The sequence below is a fragment of the Macaca fascicularis genome, chromosome 3 (genome assembly GCF_037993035.2).
Source record: "Macaca fascicularis isolate 582-1 chromosome 3, T2T-MFA8v1.1".
In the NCBI taxonomy this organism is placed as follows: Eukaryota; Metazoa; Chordata; class Mammalia; order Primates; family Cercopithecidae; genus Macaca; species Macaca fascicularis.
This window is the reverse complement of record NC_088377.1, coordinates 92360838-92381631: the sequence shown is the minus strand read 5'-3', so window position 1 is coordinate 92381631 and position 20794 is coordinate 92360838. Positions and strand designations below refer to the sequence as shown.

General features: G+C 38.7%; 1 protein-coding gene across 1 annotated transcript in view; it reads left to right on the top strand.

Moving 5' to 3' along the window:
- EPDR1 (ependymin related 1) overlaps positions 1–20476 on the top strand; it is a 32117-nt gene extending 11641 nt beyond the window's left edge. Inside the window, 2 exon segments of the mRNA XM_005549761.5 lie at positions 17384–17592; positions 18737–20476. Of these exon segments, the coding sequence (XP_005549818.3) occupies positions 17384–17592; positions 18737–18933 (406 nt within the window). The 3' untranslated portion in view covers positions 18934–20476.
- Positions 20477–20794: the final 318 nt, after the last annotated feature.

Sequence of the window (20794 nt, the reverse complement as noted above, 5' to 3'; positions counted from 1 at the left end):
AAAAAAAAAAAAAAAAAAGAAGTCAAATACCAAATTCCAAATTAAACTTGGTTTCCTTTCAGTAATCTTTTTTTCTGCCTATGTTTTTGAAGGCTGTTTCTATTACTCTTGAATTTTATTAACATCTCCAGGCAAGATGTAAGTTTTAGGGGAACTTTTTTTTTTTTTTTGGACAGAGTCTCACACTGTCACCCAGGCTGGAGCGCAGTGACGCAATCTTGGCTCACTGCAACCTCCGCCTCCTGGGTTCAAGCGATTCTCCTGCCTTAGCCTCCTGAGTAGCTGGGACTACAGGCGCACACCACTGTACCCGCCTTATTTGTTTGTTTGTTTATTTATTTATTTATTTATTTATTTATTTATTTTATTGTAGTAGAGAAGGGGTTTCACTGTGTTAGCCAGGATGGTCTCGGTCTCCTGACCTCGTGATCTGCCCAACTTGGCCTCCGAAAGTGCTGGGATTACAGGTGTGAGTCACCGCACTCAGTCGGGAACTTTTATCTAGTATTTCTGGAGGTTTGATACTCTGCTGTCTTTTGGTTCCTTACAGAATCTCTTTCTGATTATCTGTTCTGGTTCTCTTACATTACATCTGTCTTCCAAATGTCTTCTTTGCTTTAGCCTTTTCATTATTTCATATGTTTTTTTCCCCTCTGAATTCTACAGTAATACCCTCTAAGTCACTGTCTGTGAGGTGGTTTTTTTTTGTTGTTGTTGTTGTTTTCATTTTTTGTTTTTGCCGCAATCTGCTTTACACTGCCATGACTGCATTTTTAATTTCTAATTTTTTAGTTTATTTACTTATTTATTTAGAGATGACATCTCACTATGTTGCCCAAGCTGGCCTCAAACTCCTGGGCTCAAGTGGTCTGCTTACCTTGGCCTCCCAAGTATCTGGGACTACAGGCCCTTGGCACTGCCACCCCGCTTGTATTTTTTATTTTGATAATGATATTTTTCATCAGAAAGCTATCCTTGTGGTCACACATTATTCCTTTTCAATTGTAAACACAGTCTATCCCAAATCCCAGTGAAAATAAAAAATAAGATTTATATTTCAGAGTTTCATTAAATGTTAGCTGGAAGAGTTTGCATGAGTTTATATTTCAACATGGTGGGAATTGATCTATTTCTGCTAAATGGCATCATGCTGACTCTGCACTGTCCTTCCCATCCTTAGAATACCCCCTGCTGTGTCGTTCTAGAAGCCACGGAGCACCATGGCAACCTGGATATCTCAGTACTAATGATGCTGTTTCTTTTTGTGGTGGTAAAACAAAAGCCAGCCTGCACTACTGTCTCATGAGAAATTTTTTATTATCTTTCATCAGATGAAAGAGTATTCGCCTACACATTGCCAATATTCATCCAGATATATTTTGGGGAAAAAAAGCTCTTCAATTTCTCAAGCCCTTTTTTTCATCTTTTGAACTAGAATCCAAGTCATGGAGGCCCATCACCTTACAGTTTCTTAAATGGCAAACATAATTATTCTTTGATTTTGCTTTTCCTCAGGCTGCATTCTTAAGTAATTTAATTTTCCTTTTGTTATATGTGATTGGCAACAATATGCACGATGAGTTTATATCTAACACAATTTTGAAATAGTGTTTTTTCTTTTTTATGTCTCATAATCATTGCAGGGTGTAACTCAAATTTAGTGTACGCCAGCATGGCAAGTGGCCGCAGCTCAATTCTTCCTCCTGAGAGTCAGATGGCCAGCATGCATTACTAATCTATTATAGTGCGTATTAAACAAATCCAAAGTTTGTTCAATTTTTTCCATAAAGACCAAAGTCCTTTTGTAATCACAATATAATATTTGTCTACTCCCTTTTCTGTAATTTAATATATTTTGGATGGCCAAGCAGTTCTACATGGATGGGAAGAATCACTCCTTCCCCCCGTTGAGAGCGAGAAGGCACATAGTGTTTAAGAGTTAGAATGAGTCTGGTTGACTCCATACTTAACTACGAAGTTATGCTCTGAGCCTCATATTTTCTCATCAGTTAAAAAAAAATAAAAATGCTAGTAACATGTTCAACCAGCTGAATTTGCCAGTCTGTAACCTCTGCTTTGGATGTGTTCTTTTTTTCCTAACTACTCCAAATCATGACAGAAAAACACTTGTCTCTTGACTGTGAAGGCAGTAAATGCTCAGGTTCACCTACACCCAGGCCAGGCTCTGGTATTTTGGTTTCTAGGATTAGTCAAATCTTTGGGCCCTGCTCATTCTGAGAGGGAAGGCTCTCATAGAGTTTTTGTAATGAATTGAGTAGATGTTATCCACAAAGGAGTGGTTTTTATTCATTTCATTAAGGATATTTACAGCTATAAGTGTCAGAAAATCTGACTAGCAAATGCTAAAATATAAGAACATTTGTTGTTTACTCCAGAATTCTTGGGATACATGTTCCTAGGTCTGATTCAACAGTTTCATCAAGACCCCAGGCTTATCTGCATCCCCTTACTCTACCATTCTTAGCATGATGGCTCATAGTTGCAAGATTGCATGTTGACTTGTTGCCTCATGGTTTCAAGATGGCTGCCTCTGCTCCAAGCATTATGTCCTCTCCCAACTACATTCAAAGACAGAAAGTGAAGGGAGTAGCTTCCCTAGAACAAGGACTCTCCCTTATTTTTCTTTTTCCTTTGAGAGAGAGGAGGAATCTCCAGAGGATTCTCTCTCATTACAGACTTTCCTTTAGATCTTCAAAGCCAGAACCAGATACCTTTAGCTCTAAGGGAGACTAAGAAAATGAGTACAATCAGCCCTCCGCATCCATGGATTCCATATCCGTGGATTCCACCAACTACAGATGGAAAATATTCTTTTAAAAAATTAAAAATGGTCAGGTATGGTGGTTCATGCCTGTAATACCAGCACTTTGGGGGGCTGATGTGAGAGGATCCATTAAGGCCAGGAGTTTGAGACCAGCCTGGGCAATATGGCAAAACCCCATCTCTACAAAAACTATGTAAAAGGTCCAGGTGTGGTGGCATGTGCCTGTGGTCCCAGCTACTTGGGAGGCTGGGGCAGGAAGATTGTTTGAGCCTGAGAGGCAAAGGTTGCAGTGAGCGAAAATCATTCCATTGCACTCCAGCCTGGGTGACAGAGTGAAACTCTGTCTTAAAAAAAAAAAAGTTAACTATGACAATAAAAATAATACAAATAAAAATATAAAGCATAATCACTATTTATATAGCATTTACATTGTATAAAGATTATAAATAATCTAGAAATAATTTATAGTATACAGGAGAATATGCATAGGTTATACTAAACTATGCATATTATCTAAATATTAAACCATTTTATCTAAGGGACTTGAGCATCTGTAGATTTTGATATCTGCAGGGCTCCAATCTTCCATGGAGTCGAGGGACTACTCAGTATGATTTTCTCAACCTCCATATTGAGAGACAGATAAGGGAGAAGGGGTACAAATGCCTGCTGGGTCTTTTAGGAAGGGGCCCACCATAGTACTCAGAATGTTCTCTCCTTCATCTCTCTATCCCACCTGGATGAATTAGCCCTTCTTTGTTACATAGTAGAGCAATTCATATGTGTACATGTTAAATGATTTGTTTCCCTGTTAAACATTAACTGATGACAATAAACACAAATATGAGATTTTCTTGTCATGGTTATGATGACTTACATTTATATAACAATTTTATATCTATTATCTCACATTCTGTTCATAAGAATGTCATAAGTTTCAAATTTTTGATCTCCCTTTCCATATGAGAAGTAGAGAGATGACATTTATGATCATACAGCTCATCAGTAGTAAACTGGGAAGCTTGATTCTTTGACCTAAGCTTTTTAACCTTTTACATTGTCTGTAAATTTTATGCTAAATTAAGAAAATTAGAAAGTTTTTTTCCCTGTTCCTAGTAGGGTAAACTTTTAGTATCTTTTCTAATGCAGAGAAATTAATGAAGCTCTGCATCCAGTTAAAAATTCCAGTGTTTTTGTTGGGTGGGGGTGGGGCGGTGGGACAGTTAGTAGTGTCTCATAAAATATGATATGGGAATTTCCTTTGATCCTGTGGTCCCATTCTATAAATTTTTTGCTGGGATATAAACACAGAAAGGTAAAAGGTTTTATCTCCAATTCATATTCAGCATCATTAATATTAACAAAACTGTAGAAATAATCTAAATGGACATGAGCTGGAAACTAGCAAATCATGGCATATATATATATATATATATGCAAGGGAAATGGGGAAATGTGAATCTGTTAAAATTATTGTAAGGCAATTTCACTTGTGAATATTGATATAATAAGTGATTAAAAATTATTTAATAGCAGACTAAGTCCAGCAGCACATTAAAAAAATAATACATTGTAATCAAGTGAGATTTCCAGGAATGCAAAGATGGTTCAATTTTAGAAAATCCATAAACATCTATAAAATAATCATGTGATTATAGCCTTAGTCTGGCAGAAAGGCAGTTGATAAAATTCAACAAATATTCCTAATACAATGGATTCAGTAGGAACTGATGGATGCTCCTTTAACATAGTACAACCTGTGTAGTTCTTAATTTACTTGAAACCATAGCCCTTTTTCTGCTAAACTCAGGAAGAAGGCAAGGATGCCCATTACTTACATTCTATTTAATATTGGGCTGGATTTGCTGACCAGTATAGACAGAGAAGACAAAGTAATTCGTAGTAAGGGATTAGAAAAGAAGAAATTGAAAACCATCTCTATCAATGATATGGATATAGTATACCTGGAAGACACAAAAGACCTGAACATAAAACTAATTCAGACAATAAGAGTAAGGTGACCATATGTAAAATTAACATGAAAAATCAATAGTCTTCATATACACAAACAATAACCTTGCTAGAATGATAGGGTAAGAGAAAGTGTCACTTAAAATAGCAACAGTGACAACAAAAGATCAACTACTTAGAAACAAATTTAAAGGAAATGTGCAAAACTTGTATAAGAAAAAATTAAAACACTCCTTTTTTGGAACGATAGGATGATTCAACATCATAAAGGTACCAATTCCCCTAGATTTCACTCAATTCCAATAAATGCAAAATAGCAGGATTTTTTTTCAGCTAAGTTGATTCTAAATTTCATATGGAAAAATTAAAAAGCCCAAACATAGGAAAACCTTGGAAAAGAAGGACATAAGAGGAGGATCAGTAAATTTGAACAAATATTGAAACACACTAGTAAGTCTCTGTAATTAAAAAGTGTGACATTGGTGTGTAAATAGTCTATTCAGTGGAATAAAATAGAGTCTTGAAATAGATCCACATACATCTGGAAATTAGGTATATGATAAGGGTGGCATCTCAAGTCACTGGGGAAAAATGGACTTACTAATCAATGGTGTTGGAACAACTGAGAAAAGATAAAACTGAATCCACATCTCACACCATACGTAAAAATAAACTGCAAACCTGATTAAAGATCTAACAAACAAAACAAAACCACACAGTTATGATAGAAAACTTGATGCATTCCTTTATAATCTGAGAGTAGGAAACTTTTTAAAAATATGACAAAACCCAGAAACAATAAAAGGAATTTGCCTTTTAAAAATGAAAAATCCTTTGCATTGTAGAAAAAATTTAAATAAAACCAACAAATGGCAGGGGAAAATAGGGGCAATTTATATTAAGTACAAAAGGCTAATTAATTAATGATCTATAGAAAATAGAGAAGAGAAAAAATCCTGATGTGCAGAGAAATGAACAGTCAGTTCATGGAAAAATAAAATCAGATGATGCTTAACATATGAACACTCCACCAACTATAATGAAAGGAGGTGAATTAAAATTACACTGCTCTTTGAAAAGTTAGTGACTGAGAGGGCACAATGGAGGCTTCTGAGGTGCCTTATCTTTGATCTGGGCTGGAGATACTCAGATTGTTCACATAAAAATTTCTCAAGCTCCACACCTGAAATCTATGCAACCTGTTGTACAAGGGGACTTTTACAAGTTCATAGGAAAATAGAATTAAAACATACAAATAAAAAAATAAACTTATTTCTTGACACAAGCCCCATCAACTTTAATACACCTTTGTAAGTGATAATACCTGCCATTTAGTCCATCCTTAACAAAGTGAGGTCCTGGGAATTTAACCATGTCAATGCAGTCTTTTTTACATATTAACTGAAGAAAAATTATATATATATAATACATGTATATATATATATATATATATATATTTTTTTTTTTTTTTGAGACAGAGTCTTGCTCTATCACGCAGCCTGGAATGCAGTGGCATGATCTCAGCTCACTGTAAGTTCTGCCTCCCAGGTTCATGCCATTCTCTTGCCTCAGCCTCCCGAGTAGCTGGGACTACAGGTGCCTGCCACCATGCCTGGCTAATTTTTGTATTTTTAGTGGAGAAGGGATTTCACCATGTTAGCCAGGATGGTCTCGATCTCCTGACCTTATGATCTGTCCACCTCAGCCTCCCAAAGTGCTGGGATTACAGGCATGATCCACCGCACCCAGCCTCTTTAAATATTTTTAAAGATTAGGAAACAACAAGTCAGAAGGAGCCAAATCAGGACTGTCAAGTGGATGATTAATGATTTCCCATAAAAAATCTCATGGAATTGTCCTTGTTTGATGAGAGAAATGAGCAGAAACATTGATATGGTGGAGAAGCTCTGGTGAAGCTTCCCTGGGCATTTTTCTGCTAAAGCTTTGGCTAATTTTCTCAAAACACTCTCATAATAAGAAGATGTTATCATTCTTTAGCTTTTCAGAAGGTGAACATGCAAAATGCCTTGAGCATCCAGAGAAACTTACCATGACTTTTGCTCTTGTCCAGCTTACTTTTGCTTTGACTGGACCACTTCTACCACTTGATAGCCATAGCTTCGACTTTGCTTTGTCTTCAGGATTGTGCTGGTAAAGCCACATTTCAGCTCATGTTACAATTCGTAGAAGAAATGCTTCAGGATCTTGACCACTTGTATAAAATTTCCACTGAAGGGTCTGCTCTTGTCTGCATCTGATTGGGCCACAATTGTTTTAGCACCCTTGGGAGTGACAAGTTTGCTCAACTCAAATTTTTCATTCAGAATTGTATAAGCTGAACTAATTGAGGTGTCTGTGGTGCTGGCTATTGTTTCTCCTGTTAATTGTCCTGTACAATTGTCCTGTATAATTTTCTCCTGTACAATTAGGGCATGATCAACATTTTTTTTTTTTTTTTTTTTTTTTTTTTTTTTTTTTTTTTTGAGATGGAGTCTTGGTCTGTTGCCCAGGCTGGAGTGCAGTGGTGGGATCTTGGCTCGCTGCAAGCTCCGCCTCCTGGGTTCATGCCATTCTCCTGCCTCAGCCTCCTAAGTAGCTGGGACTACAGGGGCCCACCACCATGCCCGGCTAATTTTTTTGTATTTTTAGTAGACAGGGGGTTTCACCATGTTACCCAGGATGGTCTCAATCTCCTGACCTTGTGATCTGTCCACCTTGGCCTCCCAAAGTGCTGGGATTACAGGCGTGAGCCACCACACCTGGCCTAAGATTTTTTTTTCCTCACAAATTGATGTGGATGAACTGCCACTATGGGCTTAAATCTTAAATCTTAATCTTAATACTGAGTTCTACCTTTGTGAAATGAGTTATTTATTTGTAACTGCTTCTTTGGAGCAATGTCACATAAACTTTTTGTAAAACATCAGTGATTTCACCGTTCTGCCACTTGAGCCTCAAAATAAATTTAATATTTGTTCTTGCTTCATTTTAGCAGAATGCATGTTGCTCTGATAGGAGCTCTATCCAGACTGATGTCTTATCCTTCTTAGTGCCTCAAACTAGATCCTGTTTAGGCATGTTATAACAAGTGTTGTGAGTTTATTTTGGTGAAAAAAGTTGGAATCCATACATAGTTTTTTCATAATACATTTTTTCCGTGAACTTTTTAAAGACCCCTCTTATAGATGTTATACTTACTAAAAATGTTCTTAACAAAAACCTAGTAGTCAAATACCATTTCTTACTCCTCAGATTAGCACAAATTTAAGTTTGACGACATGCTCTGTTGGCAGGACTATAAAGAAAAAAGGCACTATAATATAATGCTGATAGGAATGCAAAATAGTACAACCCTGTGGAGAGAAATCTGGTAATATTTAACAAAACCACAAATACTTTTACCTTTTGACCTGGTAATTCCACATCTAATAATTTACCCTAAACATACAACTCGAAAACAGCACAACGCAAGGTCATTATTTTTGTTAATATCAAAGGAATAGAAACAACTCAATGTTTATTGGTAGAAGACTGGCTAAATAAATAATGATATTAGCTCACAGTAAATTTATATGGCCATAAAAAAATGAGGATAGTCTCTAGGCATTAGTGGGGAATGGAGAAAGCAAGATGCAAAAAAAGTCTATATAGCATGCTACTCTTTCTGTAAAGAAGAGGAGAAAATAATAATTCACATATGCATTTGCTTATTTTTTGACAGACATGCAGGAAAAACAAAATGGAAGCAGCTGAAAAGTGTTATCTATAAGGAGCATGAGGAATGGGGAAGAGGAGATAGGGATGGAAGAGGAACTTGCCTCAATGTACCATTTTCTGTCATTTTGAGTTTTGAAATATGAAAATTTTTACATATTTAAATAATAAAGTCAGAGAGGAAAAGTGTGAAGTCCCTGAATTGGGAACAAACTAAAAGAAAGGAACCTAATGATCTATCAATCTGGAAACATAACCACACAGAGAATAGGCTTATTCTAAGTAAATTTTTGACACAATACTGACTCTCAATACTAGGGAATTATATTCTAAGGATAAGAAGAACTACAATGAAATCTTAAACTTCACTCGGTAATTTTATTATTTATAATAGTTTTGAAGTTATTATTATTTCAAAATTATAGAATAAAGCAAATAAATGTTTTTGTCAATGTTTTCAGGAAGCATGATTTTGATTTTAAGAGAAAAGATATATAAATACAAAAAATAGGGGGAAAACCTGTAATGTTAATTTAAATGGAAAATATCTATATTAATTCATGAGTTTTTTTTTTTTTAAATTGGAAACTCTGACTACTGAAAAGCGTTCAAAGCAATGACGTCTCAATGGCAATGAGCACATCTAGTGCCCTGATGTCAGTTTCTAAGTTGTTTCCCCACTAAAGGTAACTAGAGTTTTTTAGAGAAATGCTTGATTTCAGATCTGGGGCAGGGAAAGTTCAAGGTTAGCCTGTGCCACCTTGTGTCATAGAACATCAGGAAGCACTCAGAGACCAATAGGATTATGTCAGAAGATACATATACCAACTTGAAGGAGCTCCCTCTGACCAAACTTGGGCAAATTTTAGCATCAAAAGGAATAATGACTTTAATTGTTTGTCCTACATTGAATAAATAATAAATCCACGAGTCCAGTGTGGTACTCAGTAGATTAAGATAGATGGATGTCATTTACTATACAATTGGTACTATGATCCCAACTCCCAGTGAAATAATTGATTCAGGAAATGGTTTTACCTAAAACCATTAGGTGATAACCATTGGGTAATACAACATTTCCAACATCACAAAGTATCACTCATCAATTACTTGCCAATTGCAAAAGGAAACACTTTTATAACAGATATCTGGAGTTACCATATAACTTGGTGATCAAAGTTAGCAGCATTAATCGTGGGAAGGTACATCACCTGTCTTCAGATATGATAAAGTCTGAAGTGTACAACCTCACCAATGACATGTTGTTTACAAATATCTTGGAACTCAAATAAAAAAGAGCCTTTAGACTTCATATCCATTTCATAAGAATGGCAAAAGCTCAAAGAGCAATTTAAATGACACCGTGAGGAAACTGCCAAAAAAAACCACAATGTGGAATATCTGCAAACCTGAACTCTTCAAAGAGTCAATGTCATGTTGGAAAATAAAAAGGTAGGAGTACTGCTCCAGATTTTTGATAGAGACATAACCAAATATAATGCTTGAACTTTAATTGGACTCTGATTTGAAAAACCAACTTTAAGATGTATTTGGGGCACCACTTGAATATGCAGCAGATATCAGGGAATGAATTTTTATTTCTAAGATACAATCCTATTGGGACCATGTGGCAGAAGCTCTTGTTTTAAGCAAATACTTAGAAAAATAGAAAAAATACAGTAAAATATAGAGGATTGTTGAGCCTAGGAGGCAGACATAAAAGTGGTCATTATACTAGGTCTTCAACTGTTCTGCATATTTAAAATATTTTATGATAAAAATTAGAAAAATTAGATTTATCTTTTCACTTAAAAGATTAACAAGGGCAAATTGTTGAATTTAAAATGCATGGTTAGAAAACAAATAAATAGGTACTCATTTGCGTAAAATGAGTAGAGTACATATTGAAAAATCGATGCAGTGTTTGTACACCTATGTTTATAGCAGCATTTTTCACAGTAGCCCAAATTAGGAAACACCTAGGAATCCATCAGTGGACGAATGGATAAATGAAATATGGTGTATACATACAGTGGGATGTTATTCTGCCTTAAAAAGGAAGGAAATGCCAACACATGCTCCAGCGCAGATAAACTCTGAAGATATTATATTAACTGAAAAGAACAAATATTGTGTGATTCCACTTACATGAGCTATGTAGAGTAGCCAAGCTCATAGAATGGTGGTTGCCAGGAGTTGGGGAGAGGGAGGAATGGGTTATTATTGTTTAATGGATATAGAGTTTCAATTTTGCAAGAGTTCTGGAGACTGATGTACCACAATGTGAATATATTTAACATTACTGAACTGTACACTTAAAAATGGCTAAGATGGTACATTTTTGTCATGTGCATCTTGCCACAATTAAAACATAAAAAATTAGATATAAAAATTAAGATGTACATAAAGATATATTTAGAAGAATATATGTCCAGACACATGTACAGAGTTGTTATTTCTGCAAATCAGAGTTTCTGGGCAATTTTTGCTTTCCTTTCCATCCCTAGATTGTTTTCATTTTTTTATATTGATCATGAATCCATTTTACTAAAAAAAAAACTATTTTCAAAAGCAAGAAAACTTCCCCAGATTTTTAGTGTTTCAGAAAACATGGTGATGCAAGAGCCTACTTTTAGGGAAATGGATTTGCAGGAAACAATGGAAATTGTCAGTGTAACCTGAGAATTTTATTAAAAGCAGCAAAAATCCTTTGTCCCATATGGTGAGAAGCAAAACAGGCTGCTGGCCCGTCCTGTGTGTTGTGGTTGCCGTGGAGAGCTTGGCCTTCTGACCCTTTGGCGGGGCCTAGCCAACCTGACCTTGCTCACAGCTGAGGCTCAGCAGCAGCAGGGCCTTTGTGGGAACTCGCCTGCCCCTCCCAGTGAACTGTGCTTTGCTTGGTGCCTGGCCAGGAGGGAGGCGAAGTTTGCCTGCTGTTGTTGACCTGGGCTGGTCTGCCTCCCTGTCTCACCTTGCTTGACTGTGCCCCAGCGGGGGCGTTGGTGCCTCTCATCTCACAATTGCCTCTGTGACAGAGCCAGGCTTTGATCTCGCCTCCAGGAATCCAGTTCCTCTCAAAGTCTGTTAATCCCTTGGGTCCACGGGTTATTCCCGTACAGCATCCCCACTCTGATTACTCATCTCAACCGTGGCTGATCTCTGCATTTTGACCTTTGGTCCCTGTCAGGCCACAGGCCCTGTATTCTATTTGTGATGGAGAGACTTATGTCCTAACTGTTAATATGTTCACATAAACATACACGCCATTACAGTATCCTTAAAATGTTTTCTAAAATTTATCATAAAGCAGTACTAGCATTTATATCCACATGGGATTTTGAAAACAAATGAATTATATAGTTCTATTTTGTTTTCCATTAATTTATTATTTTCAGTTTAACTTAAGGTACAGTCAACATAACCTCAATATCAGATGATGTCTACTTTTTTAAAAAGTAAATATTTTGAAAACATAGAAAAGTACAGAGAATACCAAAACGAACACTTGTGTTCAGACCACCCAGATTTAACAAACGTTAACATTTTGTAGTGATTGTTCCGGGTCTAGAATTTTCATTTTAAAATTAAATTTTCCTTCTGTATGTGGGCAGAGCTGGCCTCAGGGAAACAGTGAAGCTGTGATATTCCCTCCCTGCTGTCCCCTGCCCTTCTGTTGCAAGTGACTGACCAGGCATCTGTGGCCCTTGGTGGCACACAGGGCCATGCCAGGCCTTTCCCAGCACAGCTGTGCTGGCAGCTGCTCCCTGGGGTTCTCCATGGAGTGCTGGAGTCCTCGACTCTATCAGAAATGATAGGACTGCTGGGCGCGGTGGCTCAAGCCTGTAATCCCAGCACTCTGGGAGGCCGAGGCGGGTGGATCACGAGGTCAGGAGATCGAGACCATCCTGGCTAACATGGTGAAACCCCGTCTCTACTAAAAATACAAAAAACTAGCCGGGCGTGGTGGTGGGCGCCTGTAGTCCCAGCTACTCGGAGGCCGAGGCGGGAGAATGGCGTGAACCTGCGAGGCGGAGCTTGCAGTGAGCCCAGATCGCGCCACTGCACTCTAGCTTGGGTGACACAACAAGACTCCGTCTCAAAAAAAAAAAAAAAAAAAGAAAAAAGAAATGATAGAACTGAGTAGCATAAAAAACTGCAAGCCAAAAAAGGAAGGAAAGTTTATTAGAACAAAGGAAGCTTATTGTAACTCTGTAAGTGGGGGCGCTCCAAGCATCTCAGGAAAAAAGGGCATCCAGGAAATGAACAACTGTTGGAATCCCAGTTTGCTAGTGCTTCTCTCTGCTTCATTCTTTAATCCTATTCCATTTGCATTTTGGAAAATAGCCTCCCTCAGCTTCTAAGTTTACATGTGATATGTTCAGTCACACAAGAGGCTATTAGACCTCGGTCACAATGACACAGGTCGAGAGGAAAGAATCTCATTGTCTCATTTCTGTCTAGTAAACACTGGTGAGGGAGGCAAATATGAGGCTAGAATGACATGTATGACAAATATGAGGCCAGGATGACTGTATTAGTCTGTTCTCCTGCTGCTAATAAAGACATACCTGAGACTGGGTAATTTATAAAGGAAAGAGGTTTGATGGATTCACAGTGGCAGAAGATGAAGGAAGAGCAAAGGGACTTCTTACATGGTGGCAGGCAAGACAGAGCTTATGCAGGGGAATTCCCATTTATAAAACCATCAGACCTTGTGAGACTTATTCACTACCAGGAGAAAAGCATGGGAAAGACCCGGTCCCATGATTCAGTTACCTCCCCCCAGGTCCCGCCCATGACACATGAGAATTATTGGAGCTACAATTCAAGATGAGATTCGGGTGGGAACACAGTCAAACTATGTTAATGACACTTCTGTGATCCTGTGGATTTGGCGATGATCTCAAGAAGGAAAGCCCTCTCCTGCACATGGCTACATACTCTCCAGGGAACAATCATTGCAGTCTGAGAAGCACACAATAGGTTTATCAGCAAACGCTAGGAATGCCTTTCTAGCCCAGATGCCTAGCACTGGGGAAAGCACAAGATACTGCTGGTGGTGAGGAGAACAATGAAGACAATTTTGGGTGGCCCACTTGTCATTAAAAGTATCACAGAACAGGATTTGTGTATGTACAACAATTCCCACATTTACAAATGAACAATGCTCTAAGAGTTGGGTTAATGTTGCTGTGTTTCTTCAGCCAGTGCTTAGGCTCTGTTGTGCCAGCGATTTAGCTGGTTATGAGAAAACAGTGACAATACAACTCCAAACTTTTTCAAAGGGCTAACAGTGTTATGTTGACCCTGCATGCATATTATAAAAAATTAGCTCCATTTTTGAGCAATATCTCATAAAATGCACACTTATATTTCTTTCTATATTCATTCTCACTTCTAAAGGTATGTATCTGGGTTATTTTTACCCTCATAAGCCATTTCAAATCTTTTCTGAAATAAGCAAGATACATATAAATGTGTAAAATGATGTCATGTTTATATTTCCATACTATCTCATAGAAATCTGAAGCATACGGCTACTAATAATACATTGATGTGCTTCATAATGACGTGTCAGTCAATGAAGGATCACATATACAATGGTGGTCCCATGAGATTACAATGGAGCTGAAAAATTCTATTGCCTAGCGACCTCATAGCCATAGTATGTGGTAGCGCAATGCATTACTCACGTGTCTGGGGTGATGGTGGTGTAAACAAACCTACTGTGCTGCCAGTTGTATACAATTCTAACATATAAGTAATTACTATATTATGCTTTTTTTTTCCTTCAACTTTTACTGTAAGTCAGGGGTACATGTGCAGGATGTGCAGATTTGTTACGCAAGTGAACGTGTGCCATGGTGTTTTGCTGCACAGATCATCCCATCACCTAGGGTACTGAGCCCAGCATCCATTAGCTATTATTGATGCTCTCACTCCCCCAGGCTCTACCAACAAGCCCCAGTGTGTGTTGCTCCCCTCATGTGTCCATTTGTTCTCATCATTCAGCTCCCACTTATAAGTGAGAATATGTGGTATTTGCTTTTCTGTTTCTGCATTAATTTGCTGAGGATAATGGCTTCCAACTCCACCTATGTGCCTACAAAGGACATGATCTTGTTCCTTTTTATGGCTGCATAGTATTCCATGGTATATATGTACCACATTTTCTTTATCCACATTTTCAGTCTATCATTGATGGCATTTAGGTTGATTCCATGTCTTTTGCTATTGTGAATAGTGCTGCAATGAACATAGGCATGCATATATCTTTAGAATAGAATGATATATATTCCTTGGGGTATATACACAGTAATGGGATTGCTGGGTTGATGGTATTTCTGATTCTAGGTCTTTGAGGAATTGCCACACTGTCTTCCACAATGGTTGAATTAATTTATACTCCCATCAACAGTGTAAAAGTGTTCCTTTTTCTCCACAACCTCGCCAGCATCTGTTGTTTTTTGATTTTTTAGTAATAGTCATTCTGACTGGCATGAGATGGTATCTTTTTGTGGTTTTGATGTGCATTTCTCTAATGATCAGTGATGTTGAGCTTTTTTTCGTATGGTTTTTGGCCACATGAATATAATTACTATATTATACTTTTATCATTACTTTAGAATGTGCTCTCACTTACATAAAAGATAACTGTGAAACTGCCTCAGGCAGGTCCTTCAGGAGTATCCAGAAGAAAACATTGTTATCACAGGAGGTGACAGCTCCATGCATGTTACTGGCCCTGAAGGCCTTCCAGTGGGACAAGGTGTGGGAGTGAAAGAGGGTGATACTGATGATCCTGAGCTTGTGTAGGCCTGGCTAATATCTGTGTTTGTGTTGTAATTTTTAACACAAAAGTTTTTTAAAAAAATAAAGTAAATTTTAAAATAGAAAAAAGCATATTGAATAAGGACGTAAAGAAAGAAAATATTTTTGTATAGCTGTGCAATGTGTGTTTTAAGCTGTCTTACTACAAAAGAGTCAAAGAGTTAAAAATATATATATATATAAAGTTAAAAAGTTACAGGAAGCTAAAATTAATGTATTATTGAAGAAAAGAAAATATTTTTTATAAATTTAGTGTAACCTAAGTGTACAATGTTTATAAAACATACAGTAGTATATAGTAACGTCCTAGGCCTTCACATTCTCTCACTACTCACTCACTCACTCACCTACCCAGAGCAACTTCCAGTCCTGTAAACTCCATTCATGGCAAGTACCCTATACATGAGTACCATTTTTTATCTTTTATCCCATAATTTTACTGCACCTTTTCTATGTTTAGATACACAAATCCTTACCATTGTGTTTCAGTTGCCTCCAGTATTTAGTGCAGTCGCATGCAGTACAGGTTTGGACCCTGGGAGCAGTAGGCCATACCGCGTAGCCTTGGTGTGTAGTAGGCTGTACCATCCAGGTTTGTGTAACTGCACTCTATGATGTTTGTGCAATGATGAAATGACCTAATGATACATTTCTCAGAACATAAGCTTATCATGAAGTGATGCATGACTGTGTTTTGACTATAAAGACAGTAACCCTTTATAATATTTTTTTCTGAAGAAAACAATTTTTAAGCTGAGGCTTGGGATGGAGAGCACACGTCCTCCCTGAAGCCTCCTCTAGTGCATTGGGTCTCATAAGCCACAGATAATTTGTAGAGGATTTTTATTTGCTGATGAAAAGTCACCTCCCTAGGCTTTTCAGCCCTCAAGTGTTGCAGCTTTCACTTTCTGAGGTCATGGCTGCAAGACACACTTTGCTTGACCAGCAGCTGTGGCCTCAGATTTGGATTGACAGTGAAATGCATAGAAACATAGCAGGCTTCCCCCAACACCAAGATGGCTCAGCTTTAAGAAAGATACAAGACTGATGCCGAAACAGCATGGCTGGTGACTCCTGGGCTCAGCCTCTGAATATCTCCCTGTCACTCCCCAGGAAGGTTGAGCAGGTAGTCATGGGAAGAGGCTGAGAGCACGGAGAGAAATTCAGCTGAGGGAGTCATTTGCTCTGGGGTCACCTCGGCTTTTGTCCTTGCTCATCTCAGCCCCTGCAGGGTATGTGGGCTGCGCCCGTGCTGGATCAGCTATGTGCATCCAAGCCCCTTACTCATGACTGCTCGGCAGTGGAGGCAGTGAGGCACAGGCACTCGGCCCATCCAGTCCTCAGTGCGTTCTTTTTCTACATTCAGTATACCCCCATAATTCCTTGACTGAGTGCTGCAAGAGAAACTGCACCAAACAAGAGTCAAGTCCTTCTGTGTCCCTGTGGGTAAACAAAAGTTCACAAACCAGCTGTTCAGCCAGGGCCACATCTTCACCATGTTTATATGCTAAGCACAGGGTCTGGCATACACTAGGTCCTTGGTCAAAATTTGTCCAGTGAATATACACTTTTGACCTCTTTTTTTTTTTTTTTTTTTTTTTTTTGATGGTGGACAGGATCTCACCCAGGGTATATGTAGTGCTGTGGCATGATCATGGCTCACTGCAGCTTTGACCTCCCAGGCTCAAGTGATCCTCTTACCTCAACCTCCCAAGTGGCTGGGACTACAGCTGTGCGCTGCCATGTCTGGCTAATTTTTAAAATTTTTTTTCTAGAGACAGGGGTCTCACTATGTTGCCCAGGCCAGTCTCAAACTCCTGGGCTCAAATCAGACTCCCTCCTCGGCCTCCCAAAATGCTGGGATTACAGGGATGAGCCATCATGCTCAGCCTGACCTCTGAATTCTAATTATTTCATATACAGGTTGTTTCATGTGTCTAGTGTTTATAAATGTTAAGTGATTGCCAAGCAAGCAATTTCTTTCTATTCCAAAAGTAGTATCTATCAAAGGTGTTGTGCTGTTAAAACGCAAGATGATTGTAACATGAAGTCCCAAACTATTTCTTTCCATCTGTGTTTCAGATTATTTGAATATATTTTGCTGTATAAGGATGGAGTGATGTTTCAGATTGAGCAAGCCACCAAGCAGTGCTCGAAGATGACCCTGACAGAGCCCTGGGACCCTCTTGACATTCCTCAGAACTCCACCTTTGAAGACCAGTACTCCATCGGGGGTCCCCAGGAGCAGATCATGGTCCAGGAGTGGTCGGACAGAAAGTCAGCTAGATCCTGTAAGCGTTCAAAGGATCTAAGCGTTGTATTCAGGATGCGTGATGGGAAAGAAGGTTTAAGTTCTTTAAGGAAGGTAGTTTTTAGGGAAACATCCGCTTAATCAAAATTTTTTTAAAGCCTCCACTTAGGTCTGCACGTTACTTTGTTCACTACATGGCAATGGGATCTAAGCTTCATATTTGAAACACCTCAGCCTTCTAGTGCCACCTGCACCTCTCTGCCACTTTGACTCCTGTGAACTTAGCCTTGATTTTGACATTTTATGGTCACCCGGAGGTCTGTGATATGGAAGGCATCTGCCTAAGGCAGACATTTGAATCAGGTGCCTTCTTTTCTTTCCCCCACTTCCTACAGTTGCAGGGTTCAGATCTACTCCCATCATGATGAGTGTGCAAACAAGCCTGCTTTTATGTGAAGCCATTCTCTGCCCTGCTGCTGATATATGCCTATCCCAAGACAGCTTTAACCACACAGGCATTCATGCTGTGGAACACAGTATGGTGATTTCTCAAAAATTGAAGGATAAAACTGCCATATGACCCAGCAACTCCATATGTATATATATCTATATCCCAAATAATTGAATGCAGAGACTCAAACAGATATTTGTACACCCATGTTCACAGCAGCATTATTCACAATTGCCAAAAGGTGGAAACCCAAATGTTCATCAACAGATAAATGGATAAACAAAATGTGGTATATTCATACAACAGAATATTATTCAGCCTTAAAAAGAAAGGAAACACCAGCACATGCTAAAACCTTGAGGACATAATGTTAAGAGAAACAATGCAGGCAGACAATGATAAATACAGAACAATCCCACTTACATGAGGCATGTAGAATCGTCAAATTCATAGAGACAGAAAATTGAATGGTGGGTTTCAAGAGCTGGGAGAAGAGGAATGGGAAGTTAGTGTTTGACGGAGACAGAGTTTCAGTTTGGGAAGATGAAAAAAAGTTCTGGAGATGGATGGTGCTGATGGTTGTTCAACAAATGTGAATGTACTCAAGGTCACCAAACACTTAAAAATGGTAAAATGATTAATTTTATGTTATATACCTTTTGCCATCACAAGAAAAAATATGAACTTCTTGCCTGTCTTCTTTATTCAAAAGTCAACTTTTTTCCTCTTATAGATGAAACTTGGATTGGCATCTATACAGTCAAAGATTGCTATCCTGTCCAGGAAACCTTTACCAAAAACTACAGTGTGATATTGTCCACGCGGTTTTTTGACATCCAGCTGGGTATTAAAGACCCCTCGGTGTTTACCCCTCCAAGCACGTGCCAGATAGCCCAACTGGAGAAGATGAGCGAAGACTGCTCCTGGTGAACCTGCGCATAGGGAAGTGGCAGCATCGGTTGTCAGCCCCCTGTGGTCCCAGCTGGAGATAGATAGAGACTAGTCAAGATGAGAATGCTAATTGGAGAGAAATATAATTTCAGGAAGATGCACATTGATATGGGGTTTTGATATGTCTGATTTTGACTGCTCAAGCTATGTTAACAGAAGAAAATTGAATGGCGAGGGTGTGGCCATATGAGCTAACTGTGGCTAATATGGACACTTTGGGTATTTCTAATGCCTGTTCAGGGCTGGTTTTCTGCATGCACAGCTATATACACAATGCAGTGCCATGCAAACAGGGAGGGGTCAGTAAGAGAAGTTTGTCTTGGCAGCAAGTATTTATTGTTGACGTTATTCAGAATTGGTGGTGATAATAAAAAGCAGAGGGATTTTGGTCAATTTTATTATTAATTCTTAAGGTCCCTGCAGAGAATGTCCCGTTTATTGCTGCACCAGGGTGGGCATTGCTCCCACTGAGCCCTACTCCACCCTGCCCCTGCACTCCCTTGGTTGCCAAAAAAATGATACCTTAAATCCCTTCCTGACTGAAGAATTGTATGGCATGACCCAATTGATATAAACATTTGGAAGGAAATGAAAAGCTAAAATAGGAAGCAATTATTCCTCTAAAGAAACATTTTAAGCAAGACAGTTTAGAGAATCCTAATGTCTACACTGGTAAAGCGCGAGCCATGTAAGCTTCTTTTTTTTTCTATGCAAGAGTATTGATGTATGTGCTGAATCTTCACAGACTTGTCAATACACAGGCACTATTCTAAAATAGCACTGAACCGGGGATCAGTAGACTATTGTCTCCTAAACCCAGGACTAGAGTTCCCTTGTACTCTCACTCCTTTGGTCATTAAATGCACTGGGCTTGCCCTCGCTTTGGCCTTCCTAGAACGCTGCTTCATAACCTGTCTGTCTGACTTCTGCATCTCCGTCCATGTCAGCTCATTCACAAGAGCTGCTCCCAAGCCTGGATGAGTCGCACCTTGCATCTTGAGCATGCATTTCTCACAATAATTATTAAGCTGTGTGATAACTTCTGCTTTCAGGACATTGTCATCCATTATCTTGGCTGTGAGCTCCTTGGGTACGGGTACCTTGTATGTTTACTTTTATATCCCTAGCACCAAGCAAGTGCCTGGCACATGGTCAGTGCCCTAAGTATTTGTAGAGTGAAGAATGCCAGCCTCTCTTGTCCCTGGTTTCCTTATGTGTTAAATGTGGTTGAGTTTGTCCATCGCTAGGGAGAAACTTCCAGTAATAAAATTTACTATTCTAGGTTATTCTACTGTTACGTTTTATCTGCCCATTTATCTTTTTTAGTTACCAGGAGAAATGTGTGACACCTATATTATGATGAAAACAATCTCATTACTCACAGTTTATCTATATTAAACAAATCTAATTGCATTTTAAAGCATTCTTTGATATTATTGCTTTTGTAATAAATATGGATCATCGTGGTTATAAGGGAGTTAAAACAATGCTCTAATAAACAAAGTGCTTCATGTGATCAAAATCAAATTTGTTATCCTCGCTCAAAAGCCTGCTCTCCTCTTACCTTCCCTAAACTCCAGTGTCCAGTTGCCAAGGCCAGAGGCTTCAAGTCATTTTTGACCTATTTGTTTCCCTCAGTCCTCACTGGCAGTCAGTATTCCCGAGTCCCATCAAAATAGCTCTTAAAACTCCTGCCTCTTCTCCACTCCCTCAGCCACCACCCACCACTGGGCTCTTAACATCTTAAAGGCCTTTGCAGGATCTTCACACCCTCTGTCCTTGCCCTGGTCTTTTTTTTTCTAGAAGCCATCCTGTGTTCATTCATTCATTCATTCATTCG